At 31.2% G+C, this 20,839-nt stretch overlaps 2 protein-coding genes across 2 annotated transcripts in view; one reads left to right on the top strand and one right to left on the bottom strand.

Moving 5' to 3' along the window:
- The window catches only part of LOC113403010 (uncharacterized), a 57,447-nt gene that overhangs the window by 11,267 nt on the left and 25,341 nt on the right, over positions 1 to 20,839 (bottom strand). The gene's annotated exons all lie outside the window — the stretch shown is intronic.
- LOC135193698 (uncharacterized) lies at positions 490 to 3,060 on the top strand. Its single transcript, XM_064217330.1, has 4 exons — positions 490 to 631; positions 724 to 1,116; positions 1,435 to 1,833; positions 2,200 to 3,060. Exons 2-4 carry the CDS (start codon positions 1,086 to 1,088, stop codon positions 2,586 to 2,588), a joined length of 819 nt encoding a protein of 272 aa, XP_064073400.1. The 5' UTR covers positions 490 to 631; positions 724 to 1,085; the 3' UTR covers positions 2,589 to 3,060.

Below are 20,839 nucleotides of genomic sequence, written 5' to 3' on the forward strand. Positions count from 1 at the left end.
GCGGTTAAGTGTTATGTCGAGTTTGTTCGCGTACATCCAGTCTTTATTTTTTTTTTGTATATGAAATATTGTTTATCATTTGCATTTATGAGATGAATTGTCGGACCAATTCATTATTCGATTCGATTATTCTTTAAAATTCTAGCGGTTTCTGTGTTACGCGCTCTAGGATGTACGCAGAGAGATAGACACTTTAAAAAGTGTTTGGATACGCATTTTGTATAATGTGCTTCTTTAACAATAACCGTGGACATACTTATATATATTCTCGATATTTGTGTATAGATGTATTTTATTGGTAAGTTTTAGTAAGTTGTAAAATAAACACAAATAGAGGAAACATTTGAATAATTCTATGTTTTTTTTATTATTTAAAATAAATGAAATATCTTAACTTTTAACGATAGTAATAAATATCATTGGAATTTTCAAATTCCAGAAAATCATATAAAAAGAATTTGAAATTGGCAATTTGAAATGTACAAAATGTTGTCGTTGAAGGTGGTGTTTTGTTACTATTTGATTGAAAGTTTTGCTTGCGGGCAAATTACTCAAAAATATTATTTACACGAAAATAATTCTGCCAGTGAAAGTACAACGTTAAAGATTGCTCCAAACGATATAGTGACTGGTACAGATGTTTTTCTTTTAAAATTATATAAATCATCATCATTTGTCTTTAAGACTAAGCGTTTATATGCAAGATATATTTATTTATTTCAGAAAATAAATGTTCCCCGGATAAGAGTTTGCACAGCAAAAATGATATTAGAGTTTTGATAGACTACATATATGAGGAATTATCTGTAGATGAACAGTTATCTGAAGCTTATAAATCGCAAGCAGCTGAAGTGCGAGATAAATATATACAAGATCTTAAACAATTCATTGAATGGTTTCAACATCAGCCGGAACATCTAAAACATGTTTTATATGGCTTAGCACAAGTAAGGATAAAGCATATAGAACCGAATGTCAACAAAATAGCTGACTTATTGAAAAGTTATCCTCAATTAGCAAACGTTTTTAGCGAAAAACAAGATAAATTGCGTAAACTGATCAACGTACAAAAGAGATATGAGACTATGTGCAGCTTCAATTGTGGGGGAGCAGAAGGTAATATGAAACTACAAATAAATAATAGTAAATTAAGAGCCTTCCTTTGTGTGTTGCAGTTGGAAAGGTGAGTGAGCCAGTAGTTACAGACACAAGGGATTGGAGATGTTAAGAATCGTTACTATTTCTTACAGCGTCAATATCTCTGAACAGTGGTTACTACTTTCCATCAGGTAGCGTATTTGCCAGTCCATAAATATTCTACTGCTCGGTAACGGTCTAATCGGAGAAGATTTGGAGCTTAATCATTACCCCAGTGTCATTTGGATGCCTAAGTATCGATTGGAATGCTTGTAACCTTTTTTTTTTAAATTTCAGATCATCATATAGTCAAACGAGAAATACAGAATGATTATTATTGCAGTTCATTAGAGGAACTACACGATAAAATCACTGAAAAATTAATGGAAATTATTGAAAAAATGAAAAATATTATGGTTGATCAACTGTCGATTTATAACGAAACTTATAAAGAATCTATTGATAACATTAAAAACAACCTAAAGGATAAAGCATTACAGGAGTTTGGACGAACTATGTACGATATTTTGATTCTACAAGATGAATATCATCATTTTGCAGAAGACTTAAACAAAACTACCTTAGAAACAGAGGTATTTTCTATACAAGAATTAAGCATACAAATAGATGAAAAGTTACTAAAAATGTATAAAGTTGTTGAAAAATACGGACAATATTGTAGAAGTTGTGGCGAAGGTGAGTTAGTTTTCTCTTATTTAAATTGACAGAAACAATAAAAAACAGTCACTGAAAATAATATTTGTAAAAATTAGAAATAAAACCTTCGCGATGTGCAGACTTAAAATATATATAAAGTATGCCTTCATCATAAAACAATTTGAGATAGCTTATTATATCGTTATATAAAAACAGATATGCAGCAAAATTTTCCTCGGACTTAAATTAAACTTTTTGTCTCAAAAGGGGCGATTATACAGATTAATAAACATTTATGCATTTTTTTATAAACACAAATTAATTACTTAATACAATATCTTTACATTATTAAATTATTCGTGTAAATTTATTGACTACGTAATGTTTACATGTTTTATTTTCCAGAGTTTCTCATACGAAATACGAGAAGAACAAACGAACATTTCGAAGAAATTGTTGAACAGTCTTCAGAGAATATCGTAGATACTCTGATCGATATCAAATTCAATGAAACTGCTATTGAAATAACAAACGATTGGCAAAAAATATTTAATGATTTAAATGTATTGATACATAAAGTTGGAAGAGAAGACATCAATTTAGCTCATTTAAAGCCTATTCAACAAGCTGTTGTGCAAATTATTAATGAGGAAAGAGAAAGGTTGGAAAACCTGAAAAATATCGCACCTAGATCAACGATTAAAAACATTTTGGATTTAGTAAAACAATCGAAACTTTTACTTAAAACTATTGATGAATCAATAACTTACAGTGATGCTCTTATTAACAAATAGGCGCTATGGTATTGTTTTAATTCTCCTGCAAATGACATTATAAGCCTTTTCCAAGAGTTATAAAACACAATAAATATCTGAATAAAATAATAGTATAATATGTAGGACCCTAATTTTTATTAATACATAATATGTAATGTTATTATAATAAAGTATCCAAATCACTTGTCCTCTTCGAAGTATCCTTATAATTTAGGGTGAGCGACCGAGCGGATAGCCGATTACCGATTCAGCGCTCCTCAATAAATCTGAATAGGTATTGTGCGCGGGCGCATACAAAAGTGTTACTGCTTATTGTGAATTAAATTTGTGAAGTAGAGGTTCAAGGTGCCGTTGACATCAATTTGTTGAACGTGATATGTTTGACATATGAGTATCATACAGCAAAGTCTTACGGCAAACCTAAAGATACCATCAAAAATTTGAACATGTTTTTATATATAATAAATATTATATTTGTTTCTGTCTTTAATATCGAGTTTAATTAAATAATAATCGATTAACATTATTCAGTCAAACAAGAATTTCAATATTTAAATCTGATATGCTGACTTTTTATATAACTTAGTTGGAATACAAGCATTTTAAAACATTCAACGCACACACAAAAATATTGATTTAAGCGCATGTTTGATAGGGCTAATAATATTCTTGACTAAAAGTTTTTATGACACAGAATTTTAAATTCTGAACAAAAAGGACATAGGATACCTACCACCTGCAGACTGCAAACAGCTCCCCTCCCCGCACACACGCTAGCGAAGCTGCAGGTGAAAACTAGTTTGTTATAAACATAAAAAATCTCCTGTAATAAATAAAATAATTCACAGTTTTCAACTTGGTCATTCGAACTTTAAATAACACATGACGAACCGCACTCGGCCAAAATGTACAAAACGATAAATTTATCCGGTCTGCCAGACAAGGATTGGAAATTGAACTTTTATGAAGGCTTAAAGTAAAATGGCATTAGTTATTCAGACATTCGTTGCATGAAGTTACAATGCACTCGAAGGAGTTTATAGATTATTAAAGACTTCAAACAAACAAATATTCAAATTCAAACAGGCGAACAATGTTATTCCACATTGTCATAAATAATTCATAATTGTTCACAAAATATATATATTTTTTTTTAAATTATTTTGAAATAAATATTAAAATTACCGAGGCTTTATGATTTTCATGTCTGACCTTTAATTGTCCTTACAAAGATACTCCAATGTAGAGGTAAAACAAAATAAAAATAAAAGATATGGTGGTCTCCAAAATTAAGAATCTCAATTCCACAACAAACAGTTATAAAATGCAGTAACACTGCGGGTAAGTCAGTGCAGAGTGCATGCACCGTCTGGCAGCAAGGCGGCAAGGGCACGGGGGCGCCTGCAGCGCCCTTGCGCCGTCCGCCACGCCCGTGCGACCTCTGGGCCGCGACCTGAGACGATTTGGACATCTAAATTCCAAGTGGACTAGTACTTGAATAACTTGCAATTGTGAAAACATAACCGTTAAGAAATTATTATAAGAAATATTAATATACAAAAACGTAAATACAATTAACAAAACGAAACAATAATGAAATGAGTGATTTGATTACAAAAATTATTATCCTAGCAAAGGAATAAATATAAATTATTTTTATAAATCTTTAATTTTACAACTAAATTAATTTTCTTTCTAATTCATTATCGTCTTGTTAGCGATTCAAATACATTTAAATATTTAATATTTCAGTAACTTTCACATGATTCATGATTGTCCTTAAAATACGATTGTCATTACTTCAATGCAAAATTTTCATAAAATAAATAATTCCGACATAATAGTACGTAAACAGTTTAAGTGTTGAGATGGCCCACTGGTAACATGTAAACTTAAATGATGATCGCGAGTTCAAACCCAGGCAGGCACCACTGAAATTTCATGTGTTTAATTTGTGTTTAAAATGCACCTTGTGCTCGGTGCAGGATAACATGATCTAAATTAGCCATATGTATCCATGAACCCCATTGGATCTGCCTGGTGGATTAAGATCCAAACCTACTTCATCCAGCAGTAAGATATTAGCAGGCTGTTACTTTAGTTTTATTACTTGGTATTCGCTTTATTGTATTAAATGAGACGTGTTGGTGACTGTACCGGTGTCACAACAAGGTCATCAGATCACCGGCGACGACCGTATTGCAATCGCATCATATTAACGTTCGCTCATAATGCAGCCTTGTCCTTTTTTGTTACTTTGAGATCTTCTGAACGATTGCAATTTTTGGACTTTACCTAAATAATGCCGACCAAATTAAAATACGTAAATAATTTTATTGTAATATCAAGTAACATTAAGTTACATTAAGACAAAAGTTTCGGTCTAAGTTTTGTCTGGTAAAAAATGGAATCGTTAGATTTTGCGATTAGAGCTAGGCTGTTTTTGTGTGTTACCTTTAAAATAAGTTTTAAATACGAATAAATGTCTTGTATGTTATTAACTTAAAATATTATTTAATTAAATTTTAATATTTATTACAACAAAACTATGGCTATTCATATGTTTTTTTATTATATCCTGCAAATAATAGAACAACCGAACGTTTTACTTTTATTAATATCGTCACGTATTCTTTACGAAATTAGTAAATATATCATAGAATAATACATACATATGCACATGTAAACGTACCGGGTTAGCGGTGGCACTCACCTCACGCTCCCAGTCCGCAGTTCCTTCCGTAACAAACAACATTCGCAGAAAGAGACCATCTTCATCCAACACCTTTGTCTTCAATGGATTGGCTGTAGTGTAATAAATATTGCCTGTATTAAGTTAATCATCCACTACGTGTACACTACCAGGGCAGAAAATATTATTAGGCTTATCTAATCTATATGCGACAAAGGGCTCCCTATAATGTTCTCAACATTATAAGGAGCCCTTTGTCGCTGTTTTGTTCACTATGTGCTAATTCTTTTATTGGTCTATTTCACTATATTTCGGGAAAAACGCAATCTGAGGTACCGAAAATCAGAGCTAAATAATGACAAAATTTAAAACCATTGGAGACAACTGGATATAGCAAAAAATGGATTAATTCCATAAAATATAGAAAAAAATCAATTGAATTATACTGTCGAACGCATACTCTTCTTCTATTGAACACTTATAATATAAGGTGGATAAAACACACATTAATAACATCATTTTTAGACTTTGTTTTACGCAACATAAAAGTAGCACAACGTAGGTACAGCGGTGAACACAACTCAGGTTTTAGCCGCCATCCGGCCTCTCACCACATTTTCACGCGACACTGCCCAAACAGGACTTCGATCTCACCGCTCCACTAACGGACTTCCTTATCATTTTTTATGGTTATACAGGCCGTATAACTGCTTTTGTACTTTTTTTAAATATTTACCTCAAAATTAAAATATACGTTTATATTTTGCGTAGATCAGATAATAATATCACGGAAGCGTAAATAAAAGATAAATTTTAGCTGGAACGGACGATACAAGAACAAGTAACTGACACATTGGAAATTAAACACACAAGATATTCGTATCTATTTATGTATCTTTATCTAGTAAAAAATGTTTGTTTGTTGGACATTTATGCCTTCCTATTGCCTTAACTATTGATCCGATTGTGTTGAAATTTGTGATTTCTTCCGTTTACGCTTGCGAAAGTTCTTAGAAAAAAAAACAAAACTTTTCTACTTTTATGATTGAAATTTGTCTTTCAATATAAACGGTATACGTAGAATCTTATTTTACACGACCGCAGCTAGTGCCTACATATTTATATAATATAAAGAAAAGTTTAATTTATTTATAATGATTGGATAAACACACTACTAACGAGGGTAATGCGTTTATCGCGTCTGTAATATGATAGTGAAATTGTATCAAATGATTTATGAAATACGTATACATAGGCTATGCTTTATGTATATCAACAATTGATACCTATTTATATATGTATAATCTGATCGCGTATTAAATGAATAAAACTGGAATTGTGCAGAACATTCACTTTATTGTACCGCTTGGTTATGTGGATAAAATTTTGTATATGTTAACGAAATCGGTGGCAATGGCCAGTGGAGGCGATCGGTGCATTGCACACGGTGCAACGAATGCACCGATACCCCCTCTTCCTCCCTCCACCCTCTCACCCACATACATCGTTAATCCATTTACCTTTTGTAACTTGCAGATTTTGACACAATCCATAATATCTTAAAAAAATTAACACCAACATCCATAGTCAATATGACAGTTGTTAAATTATAATGGTGCATAAAATTATATTTTTTAATTAATCTTCATACTTAATTATATGGTATATACATGTTCTTTAATAATCATTAATTCTTTATATCTTTCTCAGGAATAAAGTATCAATAACAACATGAATAAAAAATAAAGTAAAATGAAATAAAGTCTTACCTCTAAGAGACAAATATGTTTGTTTTTTATTTATTTATCTTTATATTTGAATTGCTAAAACAATAAATAATTATATATTTTACATACATTTCGATCTACTTATATTATATTTTACAATTTGATGATATCATGAAAAAATTACGTATAGACCTCATTATAAGTAATCAAAGCTATTTTTTTTATAATGGAATAAAATGATGACGTAACATTGTAACACTTATTAACACTTATTAATCATTATGATAATATTAATTGTAAAAAAAATTAAGCGAAAGATAAAAATACCCATACATCAATTCAGAGTTCTCGAATAATCCGTACATTGACGTTGCGAATGCAGAAAATCGCGTTGGGTGCCGTCACCAACACCGACAGCTCTCATTTGCAACATGCGCTTATACGAGCAAAGAACCGTTGTTATTTTTATTTATTTTATTAACTTTCCTCTTTATATTATATCTTTAAGTAATAAGCAAAAATTGTCTGTTTTTAATTCCATTACAAAAAAAAATTAAAATAGCCAAATAAGTTAGAATATCAGGATCTGTGGCTTTAAATTAGGGAGCGACATGTAATTACACAAAACTGTAATTTGAGTTTTAGTTAATCAAAACATGTTAAAGACTTATATTAAGATTAAGATACCTTCTGCTGTCTCAACCGAAAGAATATTGCAAGAAAACTATTATATAAATACCATTTTCTATGAGTTTTCTTTGAATTGTTCGAAACCTAAATCATTAATGAGAAATTGTATATAATATATTATAATGAATGAAACGATATCGAAATTTGAATCAATGAATACTTATTCGATATGTGAAAGAGTATCAGAACGTAAAAATGAAGTTGAACTTTACATTAACAATAAACTTATTCGTAAATTAATTGTATCTCAGACTTGTTTCGTTCATAAAACTTTCTACCCTAAATTTAGAACAAGTTGAGCGCGCCGATATTGCGTAATCGTAGTAGGGGAGTGGCCTGGGCGAGAAAGGAGAATATCGGGGGTTGAGGCGGTTTTTCGGCGGCCTTCCTGAAGAGCCTTCAGGCTGACGCGACAGAATGTCTAGACGTCTGGCAGCTACCATGTGTTGTAAGACCTATTATAAAATTCATGTCATTTCAACGACTTAGTCGAGCAGTTTTGTTTTCTTGAAATTTGTTTCATGACGTAAAAAATCCGTATGTAAATATTGGACGTTGTAAAATACATGTAAAAATAAAAACGAAACTTAAGCTTGATAACATAAGGATTATTTTATAACGGATGAGAGATAGTTTATTTAGAATTTGAAGCTGATTTGTGTTTTGTAAAATTCTATTGGCGAATAATATCTCATTCGTTAGTTTTTTACGATCCGGTCAAATTTTGTTAAACGATTCGTCATATATAAAATTCGTTCTAGTAGATATCATCTCTGCAAACTCGCACGCAACTCGAACTTCGAAGTGTAATCCGTAACAGTGTACACTGTACGGCCTAGGGTGACGCACGAATGAATCCGTATCGCGACAAGGTCGGCGGGAGGGCGCGGGCCTAGTTCGCGTAGCACATCACGCCGCCGCGCCGCGCCGCCTCTTTAACATTGACCGTTCGATATCATTTCTTACGGACTGCGTAAGGGATTGTATACATAATATATGGGATTTCCTTATAAACATTACGCTATCTACTTCTATCTACTTAATTACAAATTAACAATAATATTTTAATATAAGATCAACGTTCCTTATTTATAAGACAATAAGATTATTATTTCTACATCCTTGTTATAATTGTTTCAGTAAAAATAAATATTCTACCGTGAAAGACAAAGTACGTTCTAAGTTATGACGATGGATACATATATTGAATTGTTTGTATAGTTGACTATTTTAGCTTTATTTACTGAAGCAAATGATGTGAATAGTCCGTGTACATTCAGTGGCGCGGTGCTGGCATCGACAAACAATAGCAGACAGACGTGAGTCAACTAGCACGCGTCTCGCTGCACCGCGCTGCGCAGCGCGACAGCCTAGATAGGTTTCACCAATAAATATTTATAAGTAAATTGGCTAAAATAAATCGAAATACTTCAATTTATTTAAATTAAATAATGACTTTCAGGTATACAAAAATGTTTGAAATTATTTGCAGACAGTAATTTATGTACCTAAATTATACTTGTATTGGTAATTAAATTTCGAAGATTATTTCTATTCTTTTAAGTTTTAAGTTTAAACTTAAATAAAGTATATAATGAGTTTAATTAATTAATTATATACAAATATTAATTAAAACTAGTTACTGTATAAATCTTGACGGCGTGGAATGTTGGCAAAAATGCTAGAAGCATTCATGTATACAGAAAAAACACAAACAAAGTGATTATGATGAACTGCAACAAAGTTCTAAATTGATGTCTCGAGACCTAAATAACAAGCCCTACATACGTGATTCAGGATGAGATCTTTACTCTTAATTATTATTTAGCGCCTTACGTGACGTGCTGTTTATATGCGATATAAAGAAGGTTCAGTTTTTTTAGTGTGTTATGATAGTGTCATATTAAACTTGTTACTTTTAAATCCCTCATTTCCTAGTGTCTTGCTCCCACGAAAGCAGCTATAAAGTCTCGTGTTCAATTGCTGGACCACGCCAATGAAAGTAATTACGGGTTCTGCTTTTAATAAAATCTCAGTAGTTCGGAGTTGGAAATTCGATTAAACAATCGACTCCCGTCGAATCGACTCACACTGCACCTGATATGTCTCCGGTATTTACACACTTAGTGCACACACTTATGCAATATACCGGTGACACAATATCTCCTGCGTACTTGGTTAGTAGTTTGTAAAATGCGAAACGAGATGAGTCGGAATATGTAGATCTTAACCGTATAGGTCTTGGTAGAGAGATAGGTAGATAGACACAAAATATACAAAAAAGTGATGAAGAAAAACATTGTCCGGAAACCGGTATATGCCGTTTGAAATTCTACCTATAATAAAATTTATAATACACGTCTACGAAGTCAATATATACTTCTCAGAGTAAGATTGTCGTTTCTAAAATAAAATTCCAAGACAACTATACTTTATCCAATTAATAACATAAAAAATATGTTTAACATACGATGTCAGAAATAATTTATACTTCTTACATTGTCAAATGGACTTATCCATTTGCATGTAGTCTGCTTGCTACACAACTACGTGTGCAAACGCAGGTATGTACTTGCTTTATTATTATTATGAATTATAATAATATCTCCTGCGCAGTCTCTAATCTTAGAACTGGACCGTCGTGGCCACAATCTGGTAATCTGGTATTTTTAAGTACTTACTTAAAAATATCTAAATGAATGTTATCGTTAACATATTTACGTTTATCTTATAAAGTACAGATAAAATAATATAAATAAAACAGGAAATTATGCATGTACAATGAATATATTTAAAAACAAATATACAAATAGGTAGGTCCTTTTTTTTTTTTTGTTGAACTGGAAATGTTTCAGCACGCATTTTATAATAAACTAAAAATACATCAAGTTATTTCATTATTTTTTCAATGGAATTGAACAAAAATAAAATTAAAATGATAAAACATTACTTATTATTAGATTGATGGAAGCCGGTATCCTGTGATAGACAATTTAATATCTTCTTGAACGTAGTCAAACAGTCTCTAACAAAAGCAAAGATTCTACAGGAGTTTATTTGGTTTTGTGCGAGCCCGTCTGGGCAGATAGCCACACATCAGATATTCTACCGCCGAACAGCAATACTTAGTACTGTGTTCCGGCTTAAACCAGTGAAACTGCACAAGACATTACATCTTAGTTCCCAAGCTTGATGGCGCATTGGTACAGCGCTAATGTCTATGGACGGTGATAACCACTTACTATCGGGTGGCGAGTCTTCAGATGATTGATCTCGGCCAATTTATTTTAATAATATTAATGAATATTAACTTTTGTGAATATAACTTTTGACTATACACTGATGTCGTGATATTTTATCCAATGATATATAAATAGAACTAATAAAGACTACTACAAAATTATTTAAATGTGTCATCTAAGTAATGTACTCAGTAAGTCTATTGATAATCTTATAGCCTTACATTACATATTAATGAAAGCTTTATTATAACTTTTTCACACAAAGCTTATTTTATTTATTTTAATTATCAACTGTTATCCAGATTTTATAATAAATACAACTGTAGTCTTAATTTTTTCGCTAATGATATTATTAAGATATTTTTTTTCAACTAAGATCCTTACAACTTTGATTGATGTTCCTAAGACTATATTAACAATGTCCGAATATTTCGTTATTATTTCGTTTTTCGCATTATTTTGTTCGTCTAGTTTGTGTAACAACCGATTCATCTTCATTCAATCGTAATTATATCACAAATAATTTAAGCATTTTCGTTCTATTTAAAGACGTGTATATCGTTCATCATTTATTATTAAAATTTTTACTAATATTTATTTGTATGTATTTATTAAGATAACAGCAGACATGATATTCTCTGTTTTATGTAACTGCATACGTGATGTCTGTTTTGGTTCTAAAAATATATCTTTTTATTATGTGAAAAAAGTTAGTCTTATACTAATAGATAATAAATAAAAGTTGCTATAAATAATGGATCGGTTAGCGATAAATAAGTTACGTCAGTTGATGATTTGTCATAAAGTTATCACCTTTCATTAATATATCAGATATCAATGGATTTGTCAGATAGATAGCAAGATAGCAGGTTATATGAATATGGGGATGAATTAAACAGTGGACTGTTACAGGGGAGAATGGATGAATCGAATGTTAAGTAGAGGGGGATTGTTGGATAGGTTTATTAGTGGGATAATTAGATAGGTTTTTGAATGGACAGATGGATGGATACATCGTTGAGTAGATAGGTAGATAGCTATAGTCTCTTGGTGGATAGTAGTTAGTGAAGTATAACAATACCGAGACCGGTTTCAGGATCGCTCATTTTGAGATATAAAAGTATATAAAAAATCTAAATTTAGAGACACAAGTAAAGCCTCACGTAAAAGCAATATATAAGTACCATCATAATTGGTAAGACATCATAATTAAATATAAAGCTGCCATATTGATTCGGAATCTAGATTTCAACGCGAAGAACCAACGTGATACTTCGTACTTATATTTTCTTTCTCACTAATTAAAATTATTGTTCTTATTATATGCAATTTTTAATTAGTCAATCAATGTATTTATATGTATTTGTGAATCTTGTTTATTAATAGATAAAATATTAATATAAGTAACGTGGCTTTTTTTGCTGTAAAAACGCTTGTAGGCGGTTCTCCTATAAAGTATGTGCGACTCATCGGCGCTGATTAATCCGGAATACCCACTAAAAAACCAGCGATACTCACTGCCAAGTCTTCTTTGCTGGAGCAGGTCACGGAGGCATCGTCTCTCACACCCGCTCTGCGGCCCTCTTCTGCGACATAACATTTACGCAAAAAAACACCAACTCCTTCCTCACACTATCAAGCATCGCGTTTATCACGCTCGGCAGCGAAAGGTCTCAGCTGATAATTGCCGCAGTCCAGACTCGTTCACCTCCATCAACTTCCGCGGAAGTTTATCGTTTCCACCCGGAACTGGTACAATTCCGCGAGGACGACCACGTAGAGGTCCCTCGGGTGGATTGCCCCCGAGAAGTGTTACCACCGCCCATGATACCGTACGGTAGCCTCGCATCGTTCTCACAGCTATGACTCTCTGTGGACTCGGAGAACAGCTCTGTTACGAGCAGTGAGAGTGTCGACCTAAATGTGCACTCATTTAGAATGATCCAAACAGAATCCTGTAGCGCACCACACTGGCTTATAAACGCAAGGTGTTTCCGGTCCTTCTACGATGGTTACAAGGCGGTCCAGGGCGGCAACGGTGTTTATGAACTTTGGGCCTAGTTGGACAAAATGCTGATCGAAGTAGGGCAAACACCTCTTAATTATCATGTGCTTGGTTTGTTTTTATAATTCTTGTCGTGCTCGGCCACGTGTACTGGATGACATTTTACAAATGTGCATCTACAAACCCAAATTGGAGAAACATGATGAAATAAACTTCAACCTTTAAACCTTCTCCTCAAGGAGACCTTTGCCCACCTGGAGGACATTTACCGCGTATTGTGTGTTGTGACTTGTTCAAATAAGTTTTTGAATGACTTTTAATTTTTAAACGGCTATTTATTTTTATTTATTTCATTGATAAATCATACGAATAAAAAACAATGCGATTTAGACATTTTACTAATTTTTGCATTCCTAACAATATGTAGGTAGGAAAGGCAAGTTAACCATAACCAACTCGTCAATACATATTTTCCATCGATTATTAGTGTTATATTAAATTCATAAAAGTAATTCGTTTGATTGATAATAAATTCCACGAATGTGCTATTTACGGAAAGTATTTCTATAACAGCAGTATAACGCGTCACGCAATTTTGAAGAGCAATGAAATCGTTCCAACACGTGATTAAGTCATATCGTAGTCCGCAGGCATGTAGATTATTGCAAGTGCTCAGTATGTCTCGATAGGTGTTATCTTTAGCGTCAATATCACGTTATCAGCAGTGATAACACTTGATAAGCCCATACGACTCGTTTGCAGACAACTCTAGCTTGTCTGGGTAAATGTTAGCATAGTTGTTTCTGTCTAATAAGGTCAACTTCACCTGTTATAAGGTTATCTATTACCAAGTATGTGTCTAACGTACACGCATCTCGATTAATGTGTATTTATAGAGCATGCAACACACTGTTTACGTTCAGTATTTTTAAATATTGGCTAATTACTATGTTACACAATCATGTAGATATATAATACAGAGCCAATATAATTTAAAGATTTTAATTTATTTAAATAAATATTTATAATACTTATCTCGTTAGAAAATAGTAAAGATATTAACTTCGATAAAATAAAAATGGATTTGCTTAGGCGCGGTAAAATATTTATTTATAGGATTTTGGAGCTTCGAAATTAAAAGATTACGTTATTGGGATTAAATTTAATCAATAACAGTTAATATATAAGTATTTAAATCTGATTTATAAGTAATTTATAAGTAATTAACGAAACGAAGTCGAGAATCACGTCATATTTAATTAATAATTCGTAAATAGTTATTAAATAACGTTATAATAATGGAGACTAATAATTTTAGTTATTAAATTTATAATAATTTTGATAATAATAATTACTGTACGTTAAATTGTAATAAACAGAATAATAAAACTTAGATAAAACGAAGAGCAAACTAATACAAAGACAAAGAAATATTATGCGCAAGTAATAACCAATTGCAATAACTATATATTTTAGTACCTATGCATATATGCATTAGCATGCAAATCTGAATACGTCCCCGAGAATAAAGAGCCGCCGGAGCTCAGCGGGGTTTCTTTCCAATTACTCTTTACAATTCACTGTGATCCGTCCGACTTTATGACGCCCGCACCCGCATGACATGTTGCTCCTAATTAAATAAATAATTATACTCCCCACTGAACTTCTTTTACAGCGAAGAAACAATGAACCTTCCCCGAGGTAAACCTGTCTACATCTGCCAGGATGCATGGCGGAAACAATTATTGAATGAATGCTTTTCCTTTGCGAAAATAAACAGTATTTTTTATTATGTTTACTTCTTACATATTTATTTTTATGAATATGTAGTGTAGGAGCAATGATGTTACCTATATTACAAATATGTTTAGATAACTATTTTTTTTTAAATCGCAGTAAGTAAACACTTATTTGGAAAGTACTCTGCATGACCAATGACAACAAATAAAAAAGATAATAATGTTGATAAATAAGTTATTCCATTAGAAATTGCTTTACACGACACATGTTTTAAAACAATGATTTAAAAAAGGTATGACTTACTTGGTGGTAGGGCTTTGTGCAAACCCGTCTAGGTATGTACCACTCACTTATCAGATATTCTACCGCCAAACAGCAGTACTCAGTATTGTTGTGTTCCGGTTTGAAGGCTGAGTAAGCCAGTGTAACTACAGGCACAAGAGACGTAACATCTTAGTTCCTAAGGTTGGTGGCGCATCTTCATCATGGAGAAAATGCTGCTGTTGTAAGTATATACTTTCTGCAGTGACAAAATCGCTGTCATTCTTGAGATGTTAGTAATTTGATTCTCTTTGGGCTTTTGACGAAGATTTAGTCTCACCGCCGTATCTGTTCACGATAAGTCAACGGAGTATAGCGGACCTATTTCATATAGTTATACATACAGCGTATAATTATTTCTGCGACACATCAACGTATTATGAGTTGAAGTTGTCCAAGATATACCTGACTGAGAGTCGGTAAGTTGTTAGAATGAATGACACATATATCGGAAATAGTCGTTGCCCTTGATCTTCAAAATCCAATATCAACTACAAATCATTGTCCTTCGTATAGGCACAAAAATGAACGTGATGTACTGACATGTACGATTCAATCTCAATAAATTTAAAGTAGTGACAATTTGGAAATACATTTCATTTCGATAAATCCCTTAATGTTTGTTTTTCCGCTTTGGGTTTTGCCAAATAAGATAAACTTCTTAAGTTATTCAATATATTTTTTTATTAGAATAGAATTCAAGTATCAGTATCGAGTGTTAAACAAATTCCTAGTTAACCATTTGAGGACCACATAATTGATGGAGATAATGATTAGTGAAGAACATAAATATTCTTCTTTTTAAATATTTATTGCAAGTTCACAACACAATCAGCATTATTTTTAATCCCGCAATAATTTTTGGTTGCCATATTTCTATAATAGACAACAATCATGCGATTATTGCATGAACAATTGCTATTATTGCATGAACAATTGCTGAGCAAAGAAATTGCCTTATAAATATTATATGTATTTATATTATTACTGAATACAATAGAAGGTAAATAAAACTGATCAATTGAAGAGCCTAAACGGGATGTCTTTCGAACAAACAATCAAGTAAACTCTTCATCTTTATAATATTGGTACACAGTCATCGCCAGTAGTCAATCTTATTAGACTCCTAATATAATTTTGCTTTTTTCATCGGTTTCTGAGTAAACATAAGAAACAACAATTTTAATGATGTATCCTAATCTTATCAACAATCCTCTACTTTCTTAAGGATTGTCTAGTACATAGAGTACGTGGCTCTCAATTGAAGATTACAAGAACAAAGACGGCCGAGAACTAAATAAATGCTTTCATTCATGTTGATAGTTCAAATGTCTGACGTGAAAAGAAAACATCGTGATTAAATCTGCATCTGCGGACTTTATTCTATCAAAATATCCATCAATCCGCGATCAACGTGGATGAATAAAACAAAACTTTCTCGAAAATTTAGTTCGCATTTCAATTAATCAAAATCTTGTAAGCACTTTCTCCCTTTTCTACCATAATCTTTCTACGTTTTATGATATGGTTTGCTATAGTTTGGTTCTATTAATTCATTTATCCATCTAAACCCAACTTAGTCTCCTTTAAGTTGAACAATGCTTGGTGCGAATTTTCATAATACAAGACGATATGTAAAACTTTGATTGTTTATGTATTTTCCTATTCATTATGTTCCGAATAAATTTATGCAAGTGGTTTGTGATTGTTGAGTATATTTCTTGCGACCTACTTGCTAATCCTTCATGAAGAAGTTAGTATGAAAAATATTATTCTTCTATAGTTAGACGGTAAACATTTTTTTTATCAATTTAATCTTGTTTTAATTTTAATAATTATCTGTTTTGTTTTTGTTAATTATTTATTAAAATTTTTAAATTGTCGGTTACTGCATTTTGTATGCTCACATTAACGTATGTTCGTCTATCCTCTAGTTACTCGATAGTAATAAATTAGATGATTACATATTCCTCGCTTTATCTTAAATCATATTTAAAATTATAGATAAATCTACGTATATCTCTACAACAGCTGTTATAATTCATAGTTTCAAAATAGGTCATTGCCCTGATACATACACACATTAAATTTAAATAAAACATGTGCTATATAAAATTATTCTATAATATTTGCGAAACTATTTATATATGAATGCGAGTGTATCTCTGTCTGTCTGTCTGTTACTTTTTCACGACGTAGCCACTGAAGCAAATTTGAACTCTGACGCTAGCACGTGATGACCAACCCCTAATAACCACAAGTAAAACAAATTATTGTATTTTTACTTTTAAAATAAAACAAACGTATTCATATATACACTATATGAAGACATTAATTAATGTATATATGTATATTTCATGTTACAAAGAATTACTGCGTTTTGCGTGTGTGTATTATGACATTTATAACCTACCCAAAATATTATAATAAATTATGGATTAAATAGCAGTAATTAAAAGGAGAGATAAGATTGGTATAATTTACATTCGTCATTATACATATAAAAAATCAATTTCAAAGTACGTTCGTTCGTTTTATTTTATTATATATTTTTTAAATGAATTGAATGTTTACGTTTTTCGTATTAAATATAATATAAAAAATAAGCACAATAATTTTATTAAATAAATTACAATTTCAAAATATTCTCCTTTTTAAATTCTTATCTACATATAAAATATTTTTTTTTACACTGCACTTTTATTATATAGTGAATAGTGCTACTAGTTTATTTTTAAAAATACTTATGTCTAGTACTGTGCTAATTTCAAATATTTATATTTTGTTTTAATTTAATATTAATAAATACAGCTAGAAAAGTTACTTTTAAATTCAGACGAATCGTTAACTGTCGAAATTATAACACTTAGAAAGTGGGACTGGTTATTCGTCGCGTCTGCGGCTGGGTGCTAGCTGCCTGAAGAGCCTTCAGGTGACGAGCCGGAGCCAACGTCTAGACGTCTGGCGCCTACCATATGTCGCGCACATCGCACACATCGCACACAGCACATTCATTCGAATTACCAACTGCAAAATAAAATATATCCAAATTATAAATCATTATTTTTTTATACACAGTTCATATTTTAGCATAATAAAATATTTATACTTAAAAATAGAAATTTACATAATTTTATAAATTCAAAACAAAGGAAATTTATGCAGCGATATATTTTTTAATTTATCATGTGATATACTTATATAAGATATATTTATTATGTATAGACTTATATTGTGGTATAATGCCAGCGATAATAAATGTTATTTAAATGTGTCATTGAGACAAATATATTTTAGTGTGACAGATTATTTTAAGTTCTTAGCCACATATAGAAACAATATCGTTGTTTCTTTTAAAATTATGAAACATGTAATGGCTATATATCATATAAAAAGTAGGTAAGTAAAAATACAATACATAAATAATAACAACGTGTAAATATATAAATTCAAAATGATTTTCTTTACATGATCAACATACATAACAACGTAACATATTAACATACCAAATACGATCTTAATACCCGATTAAATTGCCATATATTAAATTATCTATGCTAATCAAAACTCTATCGCTAAAATCACCTTTCTAACATCGCAGATATACTATTTCTCCCAAGCTGCATTCTAAATATATATTCAAAAATAGAACTTGTTTAATTAAGTGCTGATTAGACATGTTCTAAAAAAACTGTTAAATCCAATTTAAATCATATAAAATGATTTATTATGAACTTACTGCTACTAAAAGATACATTTATTATTAACTTATTATACTAAAAGAAACAGTTTCTATAATTTAGATAATAAATCTCTTACAAAAAATGTAGCATTACATTATATTTGTGTTCTAGTGTTCTAAGTATCTTATCGGAAGACAACTACGATAACAGATAATTAAATATCTTGGCATGATATCGTGATACCTTGAGCACATGAAGAATACCTATTGTGTATTTGAATAAATATTATGGACTCAATTACCCTTGAAACCACTTGTTTCATTAACCTGCTTGATAAAACTGCGATTATCAAAAATATTATTTATCAAAATGAATATAATTTATCTTCGAGGAACTTTTAATATACAATCATGCTAGTACGTCACATATGTCTCTGTACCACGTAATTGTATTGATAACTATGTGTCCTTCATTTTTTACAATTAGATAAACTATCATTATCGTAAATCTAAAAAATGAACTTGATAATCTACATATATATTTTATGTTTCGAGACAGTTATGTAACATTGAGATAACTGTGCTAGAACGTGGAATTCAAGTTAAAAATTTAAACTTTTCAACAATCTTATATTGAACAAGTGTTGCAATAAATATTATTTATAAAATTGAGAATAAAAGCAAACTTATTTTTCATTAAAAAATTAAATAATTTCTAAATCACTATTCCCGAGAACTCTCGTCTTAGAACCTCAAAAGTTGGAAGATATCTCTTGAGAAAATACCTCCTTTGTCCACTTCTATTTTCGTATATACATAGTTAGGTTTACTTCTTGTATTATCATTTGTGTGCAATACATGTTCCAACAATAATAGCTACTATGTTAAATATACATCATTAACAAAGCAAAATAACCTAAAACTCATAACTAAAATAGTATCTTGTCTATTGGTTGATAATAAATTTAAATACAATTTATTAAATCAAATAAAGTCTTGGATTTAAAAAGCTTTATAAAGATTTAATTTAATATATACATGTACATTTAGCATGTATAAAAACATTTATTAATGTGACTCAGTATATCTCACAAACTAATGTTTTAACACAACAATACTAGTGAACGACCTCTTGACACACGAAATGGTTCTTTTGCATAGTTCTACTATTATTCTATTGATTATGTTCAACAGCTAGGCTCATTTTTCCCAGGCGCCGAAGCGTATCGTCTAGCCACGGGACGTGGATGGAAATGACATGAATTTATATGAATATCAATAGTGAGAATATACACTTACGTTATAGACAATTGAAAATATAGTTTTCAGATGTATATAAATTGAACAATTAATCAATTCAGACAAGTTCTTGTCACGCTGGTCACGCCTGATTTCCTTAAAAGCGTGTAGCCTAATGACCCATACTAAAAAGTAAAAAAGCATCGGAATGTTTGTTACGGCACTTTTGTGTTTATTAAATCGCTCTGGTGCAGTTAATATCGTTTTTTTTATCCGACACATTTTTTCAATCAATTATCCGATACGACTCGCGTGCTACTCAATGTATGTTTATTGATATTAAAAGACACATTCACCCAGGTGTCAATAACAACTGTGAAAAGGAACTCAACCGGATGAATAGTATAGGAACAAGTACAACAGAAATAATACATATACATATACGAGTATATTTACCAAAATCTGGCAGGTGTTTTCATGCGTTTGTAATGTGTATCTACCAATTCACATGGCAATCGGCTTAACGATATAGAATTTGATATGCTGCCATGCCCTCGCAGATGGTTGTAAGAAAGTGTAAAGTTTAAAAACAATATATGCGTGTAAAACATAATATATCCCAACTTTCTTATTAATCACCCAAACGGTGTCGAAATGTCCTTATGAACAAGTGTACCTACATTTTTTCTCGTACTTACCACTTGTTTACTGTAATTATATAATTTACTTAAATTTATTACATATAGTTTTCCTATTCTGAATCATATCTTGTAAAATACTTAAATGTAATGTGAATGTTAAATTGACTGCGAGATACTAATGCGGTGTTCAGGTCGTTAGTTCCATGCACACGTTATTTACTAGAAGCCGAAGTAAATAAGCGTAACGAACAGAGCAAATCGCTTTGTAAAATTGTAACTAAATAAATTGT

Source organism: Vanessa tameamea, chromosome 16, assembly GCF_037043105.1.
Source record: "Vanessa tameamea isolate UH-Manoa-2023 chromosome 16, ilVanTame1 primary haplotype, whole genome shotgun sequence".
In the NCBI taxonomy this organism is placed as follows: Eukaryota; Metazoa; Arthropoda; class Insecta; order Lepidoptera; family Nymphalidae; genus Vanessa; species Vanessa tameamea.

Excerpts from the sequence above, each read along its gene's own strand:
- LOC135193698 (XM_064217330.1), top strand. The coding sequence starts at position 1,086 with ATGTGCAGCTTCAATTGTGGGGGAGCAGAAG. Across the intron at positions 1,117-1,434 it reads CAATTGTGGGGGAGCAGAAG|ATCATCATATAGTCAAACGA; the intron begins GTAATATGAAAC and ends TTTAAATTTCAG. Across the intron at positions 1,834-2,199 it reads TTGTAGAAGTTGTGGCGAAG|AGTTTCTCATACGAAATACG; the intron begins GTGAGTTAGTTT and ends TTTATTTTCCAG.